Source organism: Pristis pectinata, chromosome 19 (genome assembly GCF_009764475.1).
Source record: "Pristis pectinata isolate sPriPec2 chromosome 19, sPriPec2.1.pri, whole genome shotgun sequence".
NCBI lineage: Eukaryota > Metazoa > Chordata > Chondrichthyes > Rhinopristiformes > Pristidae > Pristis > Pristis pectinata.
The window spans coordinates 5,311,012-5,331,765 of NC_067423.1; the positions used below are offsets into that span (position 1 = coordinate 5,311,012).

At 41.6% G+C, this 20,754-nt stretch overlaps 1 protein-coding gene across 1 annotated transcript in view; it reads left to right on the top strand.

Moving 5' to 3' along the window:
- Positions 1–19,840, top strand: part of rbm17 (RNA binding motif protein 17) — a 36,732-nt gene extending 16,892 nt beyond the window's left edge. Inside the window, exons 7-12 of the mRNA XM_052033776.1 lie at positions 4,823–4,964; positions 9,070–9,221; positions 9,848–9,933; positions 11,173–11,271; positions 15,717–15,789; positions 18,627–19,840. Of these exons, the coding sequence (XP_051889736.1) occupies positions 4,823–4,964; positions 9,070–9,221; positions 9,848–9,933; positions 11,173–11,271; positions 15,717–15,789; positions 18,627–18,730 (656 nt within the window). The 3' untranslated portion in view covers positions 18,731–19,840. The remainder of the gene's footprint in view (positions 1–4,822; positions 4,965–9,069; positions 9,222–9,847; positions 9,934–11,172; positions 11,272–15,716; positions 15,790–18,626) is intronic.
- The last annotated feature ends 914 nt before the right edge of the window (positions 19,841–20,754 follow it).

The window sequence follows — 20,754 nt, forward strand, 5'->3', positions numbered from 1 at the left end:
AAGCTGTATGTCATGAAATTGCTGCATTTGCACAGTAGATATTACCTAAATCCACTGCTTATAGCTCTTAAATACCTTTTATAATGAATTATTAATGATAGCCAATCAATGTCATTGCAGAAGTTAACTAAAGTGTGGACTCCTTTTCACACTGAGTTGCTTTTAAAATTCTCACTTTTATGTTTTCTACATAATATTTCCTCTTAATCCAATTTCACTTTCCCAAGGTCTGTCCAGTTCATTGTCACATGCACAAGTACATGTGTGCACAGGTGTAATGAAAAACTTACTTGCAGCAGCATCACAGGCACACAGCTTTGATGAACAACATTCACAAGAAAAACATAAATATAAGTTGTACAAAATTATACAAGAAACAACACAATTAAAACAAAAAAAACAAAATTCCATTGTAGTGCAACGTGGTCATAATGTTGCCGTACTGATTCATCCCATTTAATTCACTTTACTCTTCAATCCTGTTTATTTACCAGTACTTTTGGATAACATGATCCCTCATTCGTGTAGTTCACAGATTCTCTGTGTCCCTTGAGATGGCGTTATCAGCACATGATTTCTGTAACTCAGTGGGTAAGAGTTTTGCACTGAAGGTTGCAGGGGCACACCGATGCTTTACAACAAATTCTGGCCTGATCGAGAGAGAGCCAATTCTTAATTTATAAATTTTTTTTTCTTGCCTAATGTGCTGACTTGTGTTGGGCTCCACTTTGGCCGGTTCAGGCAGATTTGGGTACCTTGCTGAAACAGGCATTGTCCATGATTCTGAAGTGCATCATAACTTGTTCTCCTCTAGTATCTACACTTGCTCATTTTCACTAGGGGTGCCACTAGATGGCAGTAAAGGACTGAATTCACAGTAGTGCAAAATAAATCCACACCCTTCAAGTTTACTGCCGTTACACCGTGAATACACGTAATTATGTTTAATACACTTTCTATTGTATATTGATTTCAAAGCATTAGAATGCCAAATTAAATCGAACTGAGATTATTCTGATATTTGAGGAACCATAGAACCATACAACACAAAACAGGCCCTTTGGCCCACCATGTTGTGCCATCCATCAAACCACCCTCACACTATCTAACCCTTTCCTCCCGCATATCCCTCTATCTCACATTCCTCCATATGCCTATCCAACAAACTTTTGAACCTGTCCAATCTATCTGCCTCCACCACCACCACCCCAGGGCAGTGCATTCCATGCACCAACCACTCTCTGGGTGAAAAACCTCCCCCTGACATCTCCCCTGAACCTCCCACCCATAACCTTAAAGCCATGCCCTCTTGTCTTGAGCATTGGTGCCCTGGGAAGGAGGCACTAGCTGTCTACTCTATCTATTCCTCTCAGTATTTTATATACCTCTATCATGTCTCCTCTCATCCTCCTCCTTTCCAGTGAATAAAGCCCTAACACCTTAAGCCTCTCCTCATATTCCATACGCTCTAATCCAAGCAGCATCCTGGTAAATCTCCTCTGCACCCTCTCCAATGCCTCCACATCCTTCCTATAATGCGGCAACCAGAACTGAACACAGTACTCTAAGTGTGGTCTAACTAGAGTTTTGTAAAGCTGCATCATCACTTCATGGCTCTTAAACTCAATCCCACGATTTATGAAAGCTAACATCCCATAGGCCTCCTTAACTGCTCTATCCACCTGTGAGGCAACTTTCAGTGAACTGTGAATATGAATAGGATACTTCTCAAAGCTTCACCAACAGATTAATGCATCCCCAAAGTTGAGAGGAGGTTTTAATTGTGTCAGATAATTTTCGTTTATGCCTCGTTCCCTAACCAGGGGACGGACTGAACACTGAGACAATGCTTTGCTGAAATCAGCCGGTAGACATTGTCGTGGGTGAGTTGTGGCCAGGCACGGTAGCGTAGCGGTTAGCGTGATGCTATTACAGCGCCAGCGACCCGGGTTCAATTCCGGCTGCTGCCTGTAAGGTGTTTGTACGTTCTCCTTGTGTCTGCGTGGGTTTCCTCCGGGTGCTCTGGCTTCCTCCCATATTCCAAAGACGTACGGGTTAGGAAGTTGTGGGCATGCTATGTTGGCACCGGAAGCGTGGCGACACTTGCGGGCTGCCCCCAGAACACTCTACACAAAAGATGCATTTCACTGTGTGTTTTGATGTACATGTGACTAATAAAGAAATTTTTTATGCACTTTTTCCATAGAGCTAAAAGGCCAATGGTTTGATTTTTTTTTTGTTAATTCCCCCAATTATTCCAATCTGTTTGGTGGTTTCCATTCCTACTGTCTGATGTTTATGGCCATGGGAAGAATTGCAAGCACATATCACTGTTCTGAGGCTCTGGTATTGGCTTAAACTTCTAGATTTCAGCCTTGCCGTTCATGATATCCTTTAAAACCTTTGTCTGTGCTGTGACTGTGGTATGCACTTTTGACTGCTCTAATGCATATTATCAACTTTGGTTTTGAGGCAGATCCATTCACACGTTCTTAAGATCTTAAGCACAACAGCTTTGCACTTTCAGTTTTTATGAAATTTCACAACACAATTCCTAGTTTACCTCTAGGTGCTAATGGTACAAATTTTGTGGGTTATAATGACGGTGAAATCATTGACCATCGCTACATGAAGCTGGCAGCAGTTTTGGGAATCTGCACCGTGTGTAGTGAAGAATGGAGACCCGTACTGTGACTGTCAGTGATACCCCTCCTCCTTCACTCATTGCCACAGTTAGTGCTGAACATCTCGAACCCTGACAAACTCGTATTGTTTATTATCTCAGAATAATAATTCCAAAGTTCTGAAAATGATTTATCTATTTTTGTTTATACTTTATAGCTTGATATTTCAGCCTCTACCTAACTCTATATGCCAACCTTCTTTGCTCTGTGTTAAATATATAGAAAGGTTTAGTTTTTAAATCCCATTCTGGTCTGCTGTCTGTAAGAATTTTCACAGTGATGAGGTTTAACCTGAGGTAGACATAACTAGTGGATGCCAAAGGTTTCCATGTGAGGCAGATCATGGATTACTGGATCATTTGAAGGTGGCTTTGTTAAATGTGTGACATGAACACTGCTTCGTTATTCCTTTTGTTCTGCAGTATTTATTTGTGTAACCTCCCACTTCTTAAATAGACTCTGTTGTCTGAGTAAATTGTCCTTGATTGCTTTGTAATATATTGTTTGCACTGAGTTTTATATCCCACCTCATACACTACTCGATGGCTGATGGAGTGAAACCGAGGGTATTAAGGGGTATGAAACCTATAGGGAGAGAATTGAGTTTAGATGCAGATCAGTCATAGAGTCATACAGCATGGAAACAGGCCCTTCGGCCCAACTGGTCCATGCTGATCAAGATGCCCATCTATGCTAGTCCCATTTGCCCGTGTTTGGCCCACGTCGCTCTGAACCTTTCCTATCCATGTACCTGCCCAAGTACCTTTTAAATGTTATCATAACTGCTTCAACCACTCCCTCTGGCAGCTCATTTCCAAATACTCACCACCCTCTGGGTAAAAAAGTTATGAGCTAATAAATCAGAACAGGTTTGAGAGGCTGAATGGCCTATAGCAAGGCAACTACTTGAGTTGATTAGAAGTTGCCTAGAGAAGACAGAAGTATCAAGATCTCAAGAGACAGGTTATTTTGTCATTTATAGTAACTTTGTCTTTGCATTGTACTGCTGCTGCAAACAACATATTTCACCTCGTAGAAATCAGTTTTAATGAAGCTGATTCTGATTACTTTACTTAACTACTGACCTCAAACTCTGGGTCATTCTGGTTTCATTTCCCGCACCCCCCCACACCTCCTCATGCTGATAACCTGCTTCTCTGTTATTTCTCTCTGTCTTGGGAAGCTTTGGCTTCCAAAGAGTTTGTTTTTCCTCCTCCCAATTCTAATTTGTTGAGGAATTCGAATGTAAATGCACTTGCTTTTCATTTGCTGGATGACACAGGAGGATAATGCAGCAGGAATGGATGCTGATCAAACTTAAGTGCTTCTTAGAGTAAATAGAAAGGACTTATTTCGTTTCTTTAGCAGAGGAGTCAAAAATCAGGGCAAAGGCTTGACATCACCGGTGGAGGATTAAGTTTTTAGGGTGGCTCGGTAGTATGGCGGTTAGCGTAACGCTATTACAGTATCAGCAGCCTGGGTTCAATCCCGGCCGCTGTCTGTAAGGAGTTTGTACGTTCTCCCCGTGTCTGTATGGGTTTCCTCCGGGTGCTCCGGTTTCCTCCTACATTCCAAAAAAAAGGACGTACGGGTTAGGAGTTGTGGGCATGTTATGTTGGTGCTGGAAGAGTGGCGACACTTGTGGGCTGTCCCCAGCATATTCATAATGCAAAAAAACGCATTTCACTGTGTGTTTCAATGTACATCTGAATAATTAAGATATCTTAAGTGGAGATGAGGAGAACTGTTTTTAAGTGTGGTGGGACAGTTGTGGGAAGTTGGAGGGTTCTCGAGAACTGTTGTAACTTGAAGTTTCAGTAAGTCTGAAACACTGTCAGCTGAAATCACTGAGTTAACGAGCTACAGATTAGTACAGATCTTAGTTTATTTTGGGACTTAATTGGGACTCAGTTGGACAGACTTAATTAGTACAGATCTGTACTACACATTCAAAACATGCCAGACTGCAGGAGTTGCTGGACCACAGAATGCCAGACCAGAGTTACAACCTGTATAACTTATTATGAAAGACAATTTGTACCATTTTTTAAAAAACTCTCAGGAAAATTTTCAGGGAAAAGAAAATGTTGATCTGTAGTCTTTGACGCTAATTTGCATTTTCTTTTACTTTACGCAAGTCATTCCAACTTTCCAGTACGAGGAGGACTCAAGGTCCCGAAACGCCCCTGCCAAAGCTGCCATTCCTCCGCCGGTCTATGACGAACCGGAGAGACCACGGTCCCCACCCGGACCAACCAACTCCTTCATCGCAAACATGGGGTAAGCAAACTAAAATCATATCTTTGCCAAAATGATGTGTGGTCAGCATTTTTTTCTTTGGTGACATTCATAACAAATTGATTTTATTGTTGAAGAATGTTGCTTCATGTTTTTTGGTCAGAGCTTGCATATTCCTAAACTCTGTTCATTACCATGAACAAGCATTTTTTGTGCAACTTGTGCTATGCCTCACTGAATTTGAAACAGATCAATGCCTGCAATCAGTAAAAATCCTGTAACGTACACAGTACAGTAAAAACCTCAGCACCTACAGAGATGAGGTGGCCAGCTAAGTGTTTTTTTTTCTAATTGGGGATTATCCCTTTGAGCTGTAAACTGCTCTGCTGACTGTAGAAGCTTGGGAATTTTTTTTTTGGAACAGAGGTCATTTTCATTTCTGCCTGCTCATCATGTCCTTCATGTTTTTACCAAATTGGATCTACTTGTCTTTTGAGTCCATTTATGCAGTGCATGTAAATTCCTTTTCTATTCCTCATGCTGGTTGCCTTGCGCAAAGAGGTCACTTACTTCTTGTTTCCCATTACTTGAGTTTTTAAATTTGTGACCCCTGGTTTACACAGTGAAAACATAAAAGCAAAATACTGCAGATGTCAAACATCTGAAATGGAAGCAGAATTGTTGGAAATACCTAGCATGTCAGGTAGTTTCTGTGGACTGTGATTGAGTGCTGTTATTTGAGTTGGCTGCAGATAATGAGACGTGGCCATAGATTTGAAATGTTAACTGTTTCTCTTTCTGTAGCTGCTGTCACACTTGCTGAATATTTCTAGTGCTTGTATCAGAGTGAAAACATACTAGATCAATTGCCGCAATCTTGAAATTATAATGTAGGTCACCAGAAATCTCTCATTCTAAGGCAACACGAACACCTTGAAGTTCCTTCTAATTTATGTAATTTCTTGGTACGGAATTAATTCTGATGTTTACTGGTTAATCCACAGCAATAATGTCCTTAAATGACACCTTACAATGAAGCTTCTTGTCCCTTGGGAGTATAATCTAAGTGTGACATTGAGCACTTACTGGTATGGCTGTTAACAATGAAGGTGCCAAAGCATTTACAAACTTCCCTATTGGGAAAGCATTTTCTGATGTTGCTCTTCTAATAAACAGCTTTATCTTGAAGAAAATTAGGAAGTTATGCTGTGGTATAAATGGGGATCTCCATTATTTTGGTGACATTTTGACCCTGAAGAAGGAGGTGTCCATGTTAGGTAAAGAAATGGTATGACAATGTCACTGGTCATCACTTCTAAACCAGGCTCAGCATACAGTGTAGAGAAGATGCAACAATTGTATTTAAATTACAAGTTAAAACAAAATCCAGGTGTATCCATGCAACGTTTCCCATTTCACCCATTGTTGTGGTCCCCGAGACTGCCTCCGTCAATCAGAGACAGCGTAACAGTTTTCTACTGGCTATTGGTTTCAGATTGCCTAAGTTCCTTTAATACAGAGGTCTCTAACATTCAGAGAGCGGATATGCTTTCACTCACTGGGAAAGAGTAAATGGTCCTAAAACTTAAAGCTCATTATCACCAAGCCGCCTTGAGAAGGGATTTCTTTATATATGCTGGTACATTACAGCTGTTTACACAGCTGGAAAGGGAAATCTTAAATTCTTCAAAGAATTGAACAAATTTTTACGTGTGTGCCACACAGTTAAAGTTGAGTTTATTGTCATATACACAAGTCCATGTGTGCACAGGTGCAATGAAAAACTTACTTGCAGCAGCATCAGAGGTACATAGATAAGATTCCTTTATTAGTCACATGTACATTGAAACACACAGTGAAATGCATCTTTTGCGTAGAGTGTTGTGGGGGCAGCCTGCAAGTGGCGCCACACTTCCGGCGCCAACATAGCATGCCCACAACTTCCTAACCCGTACGTCTTTGGAATGTGGGAGGAAACCGGAGCGCCCGGAGGGAAACCCATGCAGACACGGGGAGAACGTACAAACTCCTTATAGACAGCGGTGGGAATTGAACCCGGGTCGCTGGCGCTGTAGTAGTGTTACGCTAACCGTTGCACTACCGTGCCGCCATCATATAAGCAGCATTCACAAGAAAAACATAAGTTAATCATAAATTATACACAATTTTTACAAGGAAACACAATTAGAACAAAAAACAAAGTCTATTTTAGTGCAAAGTGGTTGAAGTGGTCGTAGTGTTGCTAAACTATAGTGATTAGGGTTGTGCAGGTTGGTTCAAGAACTGAATAGTTGAGGGGAAGTAGCTGTTCTTGGACCTGGTGGTGTGGGACTTCTCTAGTTTGTGTCATATGCACTATAATAATAGGAATTGTATTTCTACTGAAACTTTCTTGACTTCATGCCAAGAGCTTGTGAAGTGTAGACATAGTTATCATGTAGGAAGCACGAAAGCCAGTTCTTCACAGCAAGTTCCCACAAGTGACCAGGTGATCATTGAGGGATAAATATTGAGGGATAAATATTGAGGGATAGCACATTGGGTGTAACTCCCCTTCTGTTCCAAATAAGACCATGGGATCTTTTGAGAGCAGATAGCCTCTGTGTACCACCTCATCCAAATGGCTTGAGTTCCAGTGCTCACTCAGTCAGCATTGCAATGGGATCAGCCCAAGTTTTGTGTCCGTACCACAAGTGGGTCTTGAACCGCAGTTTTCTCACTCAGACGTGGCTGCTACCAATTGAGTCACAGTTGACCTTCCCGACAAGTGCACTCACTCCACCTAGATCTAGGCTACATACTTGCCAGAGAGGTGGCTCTGGTAGCTCATCCTACAGTAGCATTTTCCTTCCTACTTATTACTTGTAGAATCCTTTTGGAAAGTCAATGGTGTAGGTATCAGGGCTTAGCCCTGGATAGTCAGTTAATGAGCTCCATCAGGGCTCACTCACAAACTGTGAGTTGTTGCCATCTTCCACAGCTACATCTTGGGAATCGCTGCCTTCCGCGCCGGAAAAGATTGGAAGCTTTTGGAACTGCTGGTACCTCCACCAAGCAATTGCTACTCCCAACCATGGGGGCAGCATTGGTCTGGAAAAAAAATATTTAAAACCAAAGCAATTGCAACCTAGGTTAGGGTGTTGAGCACAATACAATGTCTATGCATGCATTTCAGTTTCAACATTGCAGAATCTTTATACCTAATTATTAATGTACTGTTTAATTTCCAGTATTCTGCTTGCACACCTGCGATCTGATGCTATGTGGTACGACTGACCTGCATTTACATGTTCTTTCTCCCAGGGGTACCACTGCCCCTGTAGATTAGTTCACCCACAGGGGGTGAGATTATGATGCAATTGGACATTGAATCATTATGCACAGAGTGTGCTGTCTTGCACAGATTGCACTCATGTAGAACTGCTGCAAAGACTCACCTTGTGATGCCATTTTGAAAACACAAATGCTATTTCTCACATCCACAGGCCAGAACAGTTGCTGCACCTGATGGCGTATTTCAGTATTCATCAAACATTGGTCAGCTGGATGTTGTTTGGACACCACAGATGACCTTGGTGCCTGCAATGGTTATTGAAGGCGTGCATTGTCAACTTGATTCAAAGCAAAATTATCTTTTAGTCTCTAATGTCATCTGGAAGATTACAAAGTATGTCATTAAGAAGCCATAAAGTGCGATATAAAATATGCTCACTTTAGAATCGTACAGAAACGGGCTCTTCGGCCCATCATGTCCACACTGACCAGTGTACTTCCACCTACTTGGTGCTGTTGTTTTCAGAATCTTTCAGGAGCCAGTACAATGCTTGAACTGATTTGGTAAATAAACTAAATATTTTGAGATTGAATTCATGGAGCCATTTGGGAATTCGTGTTTGATTCCCAGCCTCATGAGAACTAGACTCTGGCAGTAGCGTTGGAACATTCTAAATCCAGTTCCAACTGGCATCTGCCCACAAACGTGCATTAGCAGTAATTTTTACAGAAATAAAACCTTCTCTGCAATGGATTCTCAGCAACTGTAAAGAATCTTCAGATGATGGGGTAGAAAACCAAACAAAAAGCTACAGCATCCCTTGATCACAGATTTTTTTTAATTTATAGCATGCTTCTGCTTTTTTTCTGACAGGGGTACAGTGGCACACAAAATAATGCAGAAGTATGGTTTCCGTGAAGGGCAAGGCTTGGGGAAGCATGAGCAAGGGTTGAGTACAGCACTGTCAGTGGAGAAGACAAGCAAACGAGGAGGAAAGATCATTGTTGGTGACAGTGCAGAGAAAGGTACCCCTGTTCGAGAGGCTAAAAGTTCATAGATGCTGCCGTATTTGCAATTTATAAAAACTGAATAATGAGTTGCATGAAATTCATTTGTGATTCAATGTACTTTGTTCAATTGAAACAACCTCCTGTTAAGAACATGACTACTTACTAAATACCAGGGGTCTGTGCTCTCTCTTTGGCATCCAAATGATCAAGTTCCAGCAACATCCTCCCATTGTAATGCTAAAAGGGTATAAAGGAATATATATATATCTCTATTAAATATTCCCCAAAATTCCACAACAATGCATAAATCTGATGTACAAGTCAATAGAATGCAGGGCTTCACTAAAGGAGGTATTGATTACATTGTTCAAACTTCACTAAGAGAAGGGCACTTATGAAGTGCAGGTCAATAAGATGTTCCCAGGGGTCAGATTCTGTCATGACATTGAGAGGCAGTGGGATTAGTTTGGGATTGATACATGATTGTGTAGGATGTTGCTGGAACTTCATGGGAGAATAGAAGGGCTACTCGGTGAGAGCTAGTTTGGGTTTAAAAATACCAGCAGCACTGTTTTATAGGTAATGGAGACTGATGCTATGTGATAAATGCTTGAATTTATGTAATCTCGTTGCTTTAACAGTGGAAATGCCTGCAGCTGCTAAGAAATCTGAAGCAAACCCACTGACAGAAATCCTGAAAAATCCCACAAAAGTGGTTCTACTGCGGGTAAGGAATAAAAACATTAACCTGTTTGTGTTTTTAGATGAAATTTGAATTGGGAAATTGCCCAATAGAATGTCCAAACACTATCAGGCACCAAACTCCAGACATTTTACTGTGTTTGAGTTAATTATCCCATGCATAATTCATATGAAATTCCTATTGTATTTTCAATGTGTGTGTAAAAAAAAAATTATGCATGTCATATTGTTGATAAATTCTACCACTTCATCTCAAGTAATTATATTTAGCCTTTTGGATTAGTAGACAGTTCATCCATCCATTGCACAGAGCACCTACATTTTACTAACCACAAAATCCACAAACAAAATACAGTGGAAAAGTTTGTATGTCACATATTGTAAATGTTTATCCACAACTTCAGTTTATTCCGCAAACAAAAAACTGCAGATTCTGGGAACCAGAATTAAAAACAAGATGCTTGGGCCACTCAGCAGGTCAGCAGCATCTGTGGATATAGAAACGGTCAAGGCTTTAAGATTGTGAAAACCTATAAACGTGTTTTGTTGCAGGAAATGGAGAGGGGTGATTACAACTTAAATCATGTTATGTTTCTAAGTTTTCTCAGTTCTAGTGAAAGAAATCAGTGTGTTAACTCTGTTTCTTGCAGCACAGATGCTGCCTGACCTTGTGAATATTTCAAACCTGCTCCAACCAGCATGGTCTGAATAGCCTTCTTTGTTAGATTCAAGTAAAGCTTGCTGGTAGCTGAAACTCACATTTGCAACATTTGTGTGAGAGGTTCGGGTAGGAGATCAGTGGCTCGTGGTATCCAAGAGTGCATTTACCTTTTTGAACTAAAAGCAGAAGCTGCTGGAAACATTTAGTCGCAGGTAACGATTGCAGAAAGAGAAAGAGTGAATATTTCAGGTTGTAGATTCATCAGAACTCCACAGATGCTGCCTGACCTGCTGAGTGCTTCTAGCATTTTCTGTTCTAATCTCAGATTCCCAGATTCTGCCTTTTTGATTTTTCATTTACATTTTTGAAGTTGCATTTTGAAGTAGAATACAGTATTCCTGAGATTTTTTTCTGTGACAAAACCATTCAGAAAAAGGTTGCATATCATCTAAGATTAAATTTGTTGCAACATATTGAAGCTGTATTTAGATATCACAAAATATCTTGGTAAAATGAATGATGCATCACAACCTTAGACAGAGTCATTGATGTGAAACTGGCTCTTTACATTCATTGGCCTGTATTTGGTTCCTTTTCTATAAGAATATGGTGGGGGCTGGTGAAGTCGATGATGATCTGGAAGGTGAAACAAAAGAAGAGTGTGAAAAGTACGGCAAAGTGACCAAGTGTGTCATATTCGAGGTAGGAACTCTGAAGTTTGCTTTAAATTATTGGACTGGATTGTGCTCAGCTGCGACTGACAGTTCGCTGGAGAATCTTCTCTTCACTGGTGGGCTTGCCTCTGGCTTTCACGCTTGTGTACGGAAGCGCAGAAGTCAGAGACAATCTGGAGCTCGGATGCCAGCTGATGCGTCCTCTTGCTCTGATGCTGGACTTGCCACCGCATCTGAGGTGGAGCCCTGATGTATTGAGGTGAGGGACTGCGTGCACTGTGCATCCCACACCAGGGATGGCCCTGTCCATTTGAACAGGATGGTTGGTTGGCCTGACCAGAAAAAGGTGCAGGTGAATGGTTTACAGGTGACCCCACATTACAGGGTAGGCTTGGGATGTTGTGTTCCCATAAAATCGTTCATTTTGTGAATTCCGTAACGCAAAATCACATCTGCTTTTGCGTCACGAAATATGAGTGAAAATAAAATAAAAATTGACGCATAAATTCTGAGAGGGCGAATTTTTATTCTGTGTATCAGATTTTTTGGTAGTGATTTGTGAATTCTGTATGAGTGAATTTCGGTTACCTGAACCACTGTAACATGGGGATCAACTGTATATATTTTCCTTCATTTTGCTGAATGCTTTGAATTAACATGTTGGGCTTTAAAAAATGTTTTTTCTAATTACTTGAACTGTTTTGAATTGAATCTGCAAGCAGATCAAAGACCTTTGGTGTCTAAAGACTGTCAGGGTATTCACATCAGGAGACACAAGAGACTGCAGATACTGGAGATACTTTTAAATCTCTCACCTCTGATCTTAAACCTGTGCCCTCTTGTTTTTAGCACCCCTTCCTGGGGGGGAAAGAAAACTGTGCTTTCACCCTGTCTATGCCCTGCATGATCTTGCATACTTCTATCAGGTCACCCCCTCAATCTCCTCAATTAGGGGCAATTTACAGTGGCCAGTTAACCTACCAACCCACACGTCTTTAAATGTCGGAGGATACCAGAGCACCAGGAGGAAACTCGTGGTCAGAAGGATGTGCAAACTCCACACAGACAGAACCCAGAGGTCAGGATTGAACCTGGGCCTATGGCACTGTGAGGCAGTGGTTTGACGAGCTCTGCCCTGTGCTGCCCCTGAGGGCTGGGAGGTATACAGGTCATTGGTTAGCCATAATGTATGACGGTAGTGACACTGGTTACTGCTGTCTTTGGGCAGAGTGTTGGTGCTGTTGCTTCTTGAGAAATTAAACATATTCTGTCTATTATTGAATAGGCTGAGTACTTTCTGATGCATATCTTTAATGTGTCAGTCAAGCAGTAGAGCTTGGTTTGTAGCTTGAATGATGTGCTTTTGTTTCTCGAACTCTCCCAAATATCAGTGTTCTTTCACACTCATTCATTTACCTGAACTAACACCCAGAGATAAACTTGATAGGTCATTGTTGCTGTTGAGGTATGATCATGTAAAATGTCTTTGTTGTGCTTTTTGCTTAATGCATTGTGTTTAGGGAGGTAGAATATTTTATCCCTTTTACAATGCTTAATGCAAATTAGAAAATAACTTCTTGTGAGCAAAACATTTTGTTCTGTTGAGAAATAGACGAGCTCTCAAAATTAGAAAAGATTTTCTGGGCTTAATGTCAGAAAGGCAGTAATTTCAATGTTTCCTTTTCAGTATAAAACACTTGAAATACAAGGTGCTGCTTGCGGTAATTTGCTGTTGCTGTTTTCATGAAGTAGCTTGACCTAGCATATCTGTGACATAATCAGTTCAACCTAGAGAAAGCTCAGCTTCCAGGAACAGATCTGTTTACTGATGTCAAGCTGCAGCTGTGGTACCTGGCACACCGACTGCTGATGTCTGTTGGAGCTGAGATGGAACCTCTCCCAGAAGAGTGCCGTTTGGCTGAACATCAGCTGACGTTGACACACTCCCTTAACTTGTGCACGTTGTACAGACATTAGCTGGCGTTGTGGTGGTTCTGCAGCTTTTGCAGATTCACATCAGATGTTTTGTCTCTTCCTGGATTCTGGCTGATTCTGATTTTCTCCTCTCCCTGAAATCAGTCACTGATGCTGAAGTGTGGTTTCACAGCCATGAGCAATGACATTTCTTGTGTGAGGTGCCACTAAAACCATGACTGAAGTCGTCATAGTTTCCAGCACAGACTCGAACACATCAGTTCTGTGCTGGTTCGTTCATCAGTCCCGTCTCATGTACATGGCCATCGATTCCCCACCAATTCCTTCCTACCCTGCTCCACGGGTAATTTTCAGTGGCCAGTTAATCTACCAGCTCATCTTCGGGATGTGGGAGGAAACCTACACTGAAACGAGGAACACGCAAACTCCACACAGATGCGCGCGCACACAGACACAGATACACAGACGTGCACTGGAGGTCAGGATTGGAATGGTGAGGAAGTAGAACTGCTGGCTAGGTCACTGAGAGAGTGTACAAGCAGAGAATGTTGTAGCAGAGAGTAAGGTCATCCTCTCCAGCATCACCTTTACTTTTAACAAGTGACTGGACAGCGCTGAGGCAAGTGTCAGACATTAATTGTGAAGCCCTCACCACTGTATTGGTCAGGATGAGCCGCCGGTTGAGGTCTGATCATCCTGTTGTGTGTCTGTTAGTAAAGAGGCATCAGAAAGTTGCGTCCTTTGTAACCAGTTCCCAAAGAGGAGGGCTGCCCGCTCTAGTACCTCAGTGTACCTTTTGCAGCAAGTCTAACACCAAAGGTTGATGTGATGGTCACGGTTCCTGGAGGCAGTGATTGATAGTTGGTCTATTTTTGTCACGTGTACCGAGATACAGTGACAAGCCTTTGTATTACGTGCCATCCAGACAGATCATTCCATACATAAGTACATCGAGGTAGTACAAAAAAAGAAACAATAACAGAATGCAGAATAAAGTGTTATAGTTACAGAGAGAGGGCAGTGCAGCTGGACAATAAGGTGCAAGGGCCATGATGAGGTAGATTGGGATGTCAAGAGTTTATCTTCATCATACAAGAGCTCCATTCAAGAGTTCAAGATCACCAGGCTCAAGGACAGCTTCTATCGCACTGTGGGATAGAAGCTGTCCTTGAGCCTGGTGATACGAATTTCCAGACTTTTGTATCTTCTGTCCAATGGTAGAGAGAGAAGAGGAAATATCCGGGTGGGAGGGATCTATAATTATGTTGGCTGCTTTCCCAAGGCAGTAAGAAGTGTAGACGGAGTCCGTGGAGAGGAGGCAGGTTAGGTCAGATGTGAAACGGGCGTCCTAACTGAACTAGAGTTGACTTCGAATTACTTGAGCACATCCAGGTCACTGTGGCTTTGCTGCCGTTTGAAGCTTAGAGTATAATGTCCGCAGTGACAATGGCTGCTTGGAACCTCTCCATTGCTCCTTCATGTTAAGTATCTTGCTATTCTGGGATTTTACAGATGAAACCTCCCCACCCTAAAAGCTGACACAAATTAAAGCAGCTGCCCAGCAAAATAGAGCCGAGTGGGGCCTGTATTCTTTCGACCTTAGAAGAATGAGAGGAGATTTCATTGAAACTTACAAAATTCTTATGGGCCTTGACAAACTGGATGCAGGGAGGGTAGAGTTTTAAAGTGAGAGGGGGAAAGTTTAAAGGAGATCTGAGGCAAGTTTTTTTTACACAAAATGGTAGGTGCCTGGAAGGTGCTGCTGAGGGAGGTTTAATAGCAACACTTAAGAGGCATTTGGACAGACACATGAACAGGCAGGGAACAGAGGGATATGGACCAAGTGCAGTTTAAATTGGCATCGTGGTCAGCACAGACACCGTGGGCTGAAGGACCTGTTCCTGTGCTGTACTGTTCTGTGATGTTTCCCTTGCCTGAGGAGTCTATGACCAGGGATCAGAATAAGAGGTTGGCCATTTAAGACCGAGATAAGGAGAAATCTCTTCATGCAGAGAATGATGAGTCTCTGGAGGAGTGTGGGGCTTGGTCATTGAGTTCATTCAAAATGGTTGTTAATCGATTTTGGGATGTTATGGGATATATAGAGAGAGAGAGAGAGAGAGCAGGATAATGGTGCTGAGATAAAAGATCAATGGAGGAGCTGGCTCGAAGGGCAGATAGTCTCGTCCTGCTCCTATTTCTTACTTTTTAAAAAAAGAAATCCAGATGCAGTTTTTAAATTCACATCTCACAGGACTAAACTTCATGCTGTTGCACAAAACTCCCTAGCACTCCTGTGCCATAACCTCAATCAATGAAGACGTGTTAGAGTACGGAGATCTCCCCAGTTTTTCTGTGAGAATTGTTGGCTGTGGTTTTAATGGCTGCCAGAGGTGCACACCAGATTCATCGTATCCCAAGATCTGGTGCCTACGATCTCTGTCCTGTCCTTTCACTCCTGCCTGACCTATGTTTTGTCCTCTCAAAGGCAATCAGAAGGCTTGGTATTTCATGTGGTAACTTTGTGTACTTTTGCAGATTCCAGGAGCACCTGACGATGAGGCAGTCCGAATATTTGTGGAGTTTGAACGGGTTGAGTCTGCAATCAAAGGTAACTGCATACTAAATGTTTCTAAATGAGAATATAACCATATCCTCCTGAGATTTCCCAGTTAGTAGATGAGTCATATAGAACAAGGACGCCTCAGATCAGATCACTGATCTGTGGGGAGGAGGCTTTGGCCAGGAAGCAGCTAAAATGTACAATGGGTAACAGAAGAAAATAACTATTGACCTCTATCTACTGCCCTTAGTGAAGTGTAGAATTGTGGGAATAGCACAAGAGCAGGACTTTAAATTCATCATGATGCCCATTTAGTTGAGTAGTCTACCGATGTGAACTGTGAGCACAAACAGCGGCTCGTTGAAGGTACAAGATTCTGAGAGAGTTTGACGGGATAGAGCCTAAGGCTGGGTGCATTGTTTCAGGGTATGGGATAGGCCATTTGATGGCCTGACTGAGGAGTGTTTGATGTCCCTGGGCCTGTACGTGATGGAATTCAGAAGGATGAGGGGGGATCTCATTGAAATCTGCAGAATATTGAAAGATTGGGATACAGTAGATGTGAAGAGGATGTTTCCATTAGTAGGAGAGTCGAGGATCCGAGGGCACAGCCTCAGAATAAAGGGACGTCCCTTTAGAACTGGGATGAGGAGGAATTTCTTCGACCAAAAGGTGGTGAATCTGTGGAATTCATTGCCACAGAGGGCTGCGGAGGCCAAGTCATTGGGTGTATTTAAGGCAGAGATTGATAGGTTCTTGATTGGTGAGGGGGTTAAGGGTTACAGGAAGAAGGTGGGAGAATGAGGTTGAAATAAAATCAGCCGTGATTGAATGGCAGAGCAGACTCAATGGGTGAAATGGCCTATTTCTGCTCCTACATCTTATTTTATATGACAAGGAACTTCTTTACATAAAGGGTTGTAAGTCTTTGGAATCGTCTACCTTTCAGGCTGTGGATGCCAAGTTATTGAGTACATTTAAATCTCAATCATCTCAGTAGTAAACGGCCAACTTCTAATTTTGAGACAAGATCATCCCCTTCCCCCAATATAGTCGTCAAAGTCTCCTAGAGGTTCAAGGTGTCTTTTGGCCAATTCCTATTTTCATCATCATTTAATTAGTTAGCACAACATTGTGGTTCCTGTGCTATTCTATGTTCTATTCTATCCTTAATTGGGTGAAGTACTGGAGAGTTATGAAGATCTCTCCAGTTCTGGCAAATCATTAATTCAATCAAGGGTTGGTACTGTGTGGAGAGGATAAAATGTTTAGGAGATACAAGATAGATGGTGAAATACTAACATGAACACACAAGAAACTGCAGATACAAGGGACTGCTCTAAATATTAACATAAGATGGGTTTTGACTGTGTTGAATATAATAAATTAAGATTATGGGTGCTTCTCAGAATTTGCTTTTAAAATAGTAGAGAGGTCTTCGCTTTGACATGTGCCAGCACCGCATCTAATGCTGGTGGCCACATCAGGTTAGAGATCAGGTTGTATCATGTTCACTCCTCTTCCACAGCAGAGCAATTTGCTAAATAAGATGTGTTTTTTCATCAATTTATATGAGAATGGGTTTAAGTAAAATATGAACTTGTTTTTTTCTTTTAAGTGGTCTGGATTTGTCCTACACAGTATGACTCACCAAAGTCCTTAATCCTTGTGTGTAAATATTGTTTGTATAACAAATATTTATCTTGTACCTTTGACATCTGCCATCAACTGCAGAATATTGTTTAGTATTTTTAAAAATGAGTCAATTTCCAAAAACTAAAAACTTACATTTTTGTTTGAGCTGAGCTCTTTATATGTTGCAAGGATCTACCAATAGAGTTCATAGACTTGTACAGCCCTTTGGCCCAACTGGTCCATGCTGACCAAGATGCCCCATCCAAGCCAGTCCCATTTGCCTGCATTTGGCCCAAACCTTCTAAATCTTTCCCATCCAACTGTCTTTTAAAAGTTGTACCTGCCTCAACCACTTCCTTTCCATGTAACTCTGCCCCTCAAGTCCTGTAACTCTTTTCAATTTAATCACATCTTTCCTATGGCAGGGCAACCAAAACTGAACACAACACTCCAAGTGCAGCCTCACCAGTGTCCTGTACAACTGTACTATGACCTCCCAACTTTTATACTCAATGCCCTGACTGAGGAAGACCAGCAAGCCAAAGGTCTTCTTCACCCTGTCTACCTGTGACTCGACTTTCAGAGAACCATGTACTTGTACACCAAGGTCCCTCTGTTCTACAGCACTCCCTAGGGCCCTGCCGTTCACTCCTACCTGTTTTGATTTTACCTTGCACTTATCCGAATTAAACTCCATTTGCCATTCCTTGGCCCACTTGCTCAGCTGATCAACATCTCCCTATAACTTTTGATAGCCACCTTCATTGTCCACTACACCACCTTATTTTAGTGTCAACTGCAATAATCAGTTGTATTTTGGAAACTTGTAACTAAAATTACGTGTATAATTAACTGGTGACTACATTTCCTATCCCACTGTGATAAGACTATTGAACGATGAGGTGGACTCTTGACCTCACAATCTACCTTGTTATGACCTTGCACCTTATTGTCTACCTGCAATGCACTTCCCTGTAGCTGTGACACTTTACTCTGTATTCTGTTGCTGTTTTTACCCTGTGCTACCTCAATGCACTGTGTAATGAATTGAACTGTACGATCGGTATGTAAGACAAGTTTTTCATTGTACCTCGGTACAAGTGACAATAATAAACCAATACCAATTTACTCTGTGTGAAGCGCTTTCTTCCGTTGCTAACGGCTTTGCTGTAAAACAGGTTTATTTTTATTTTAAAATATCGGAAGGGTCCATGTCCAGAAATTCACAAACCTTTCTGCTCTTATTCCAGCTGTGGTTGACCTGAATACAAGATATTTCGGTGGCAGAGTGGTGAAGGCTTGTTTCTACAATCTGGACAAATTCCGGCAGCTGGACCTTGGTGACCTCTTCTAAAAGCGCAACTGATTGCACCCATTGACTTTCTGCGCACGGTGTGAACTGTCACCTAGCTGTAAAGGAGTAGAAGGAGAATTATTACTAATTCTAAAATAACAACAGCCATCCTTAGTTGTAGCCATTGTTATACTTCTGCTTTCATCAGTTTCCCAACGTGCGATGCTGTTCCTTCTGGGGACTGCCTCTGTGATGTGCTTTACCCATAAATTGTGCTCATTTAATGGTCTGTGAGAACGTTCCATTAAGTTTGTTCCTTTTTGTTGGGTAAACGTTACGATGCCAGTGCTATTTTCCTTCATAATTTATTTTGAGCAATGAAAACTATGCTGGACTTCTTGTAAAATTCACTGACGAATTCACTCCCAAAGCTAATCTGGTCAGGAGGTGAGTTCTATCTTGAAGTGGCTTTCGTTCCCCTATTTGAACTATTAGGAACCTTGTCCAAGTGATGGGGGCACAGCAGTGGTGTTATTGTGATTTATTCAGTGCCCCTTATCTGTCTTTAACATCTGTGTCAGAAGCTGCTTAAATAAAAATTACATTTACCCAGTTTTCAGTAAAATTATTTGATTGTGAATTATAGTGATTATTCTTTGAATACACTACTGTTTCTAAAATGTGGGTGACTGATTGAAGTCATTGGGAACTGGCAAATTTCTCATTTCCAATTCTGTTTCAAATTTATATGCAGCTGGTATGTATTTGGTTGTATTTTCATCTTTTAAAAACAGTTAAGTAGTGGCAGAAAACCTTAAATGACTGTAATAATTTTTGTAAATTAAGTTGTGTTTTTACTATCACTGGTTGAATTTTGGCAGCCTTATACAGTAGTTACTGCAAATTCTTTTATTGCAATAGATTGTTGCATTGCCTCAAAGCTAGTGAACACATCTTTGTACCATGCATATGCTTTGTGACTTGTGACATCCTGAAAAGAGGTCATTTGTTTTGTATTGAATTGAAGCAGCACTCAACAATAGCCACAAGAGCCATTGAGAATTTTATGACAACGATCTGGTTCATTTGAGTTCACAAAGGACAATTTTATATTAGCTCATTGGTTATAAAAAATGAAAAAACTCTTAATAAAGAGAGCATATTCTTTAACACTGCAGTCTATTTTCCTTTTGTCCTCGCTAAAGACGCACAGCAACACAAAGCACCTGTGGCACTTGAACCCAGAGGACGGGCAGCAGACTTGCAGTCAGCACTGTGTACGACTGGCAGCAGCAACGCATGTCACAGCAGTACAGATCAATTCCTCTTCCGATTACGGCATGCTCAAATGATTCCTTGCTTGATCAAAACATTGTTAACTGCAGTTGTAATTTACTTGGGCATTTAATCACTTCTAAGTGGTGGCATTGCGATTGAACAGCAATTAATAGTGTAGCCAGCATATATGCAGGCACAGTAGTGTAGCGGTTAGCGTGATGCTATTACAGCGCCAGCGACAGAGGTTCAATTCCAGCTGCTGTCTGTAAGGAGTTTGTACGTTCTCTCCGTGTCTGCGTGGGTTTCCTCCGGGTGCTCCGGTTTCCTCCCACATTCCAAAGACGTACAGGTTAGGAAGTTGTGGGCATGCTATGTTGGTGCCGGAAGCGTGGCGACACTTGTGGGCTGCCCCAGCACACTCTACGCAAAAGATGTATTTCACTGTGTGTTTCGATGTACTAATAAAGAAATCTTATTATATTTAGTGTAATTTTAACATTAAATAGAAGCACCCAACCTGTCAGTGACCGATCTGTTTCTGCCTGACATTTCCTCACCCTTAATTTTATATTTTACTCAGCTGCAGTATGTGGTGGGTGACACTATCGTGAATCAGTGTCTTCATGTGCATCTCCCAGAAAAGTACAGTGGATCTTGGATATGTGACATAAAATGCTGAAAGTGATCAGCAGGTCAGGCAACATCTGTGAAGAGTAACACAGTTAATAATTCAATTACCTTTCATAAATTCATAGAAACATAGAAAAACTACAGCACAATTCAGGCCCTTCGGCCCACAAAGCTGT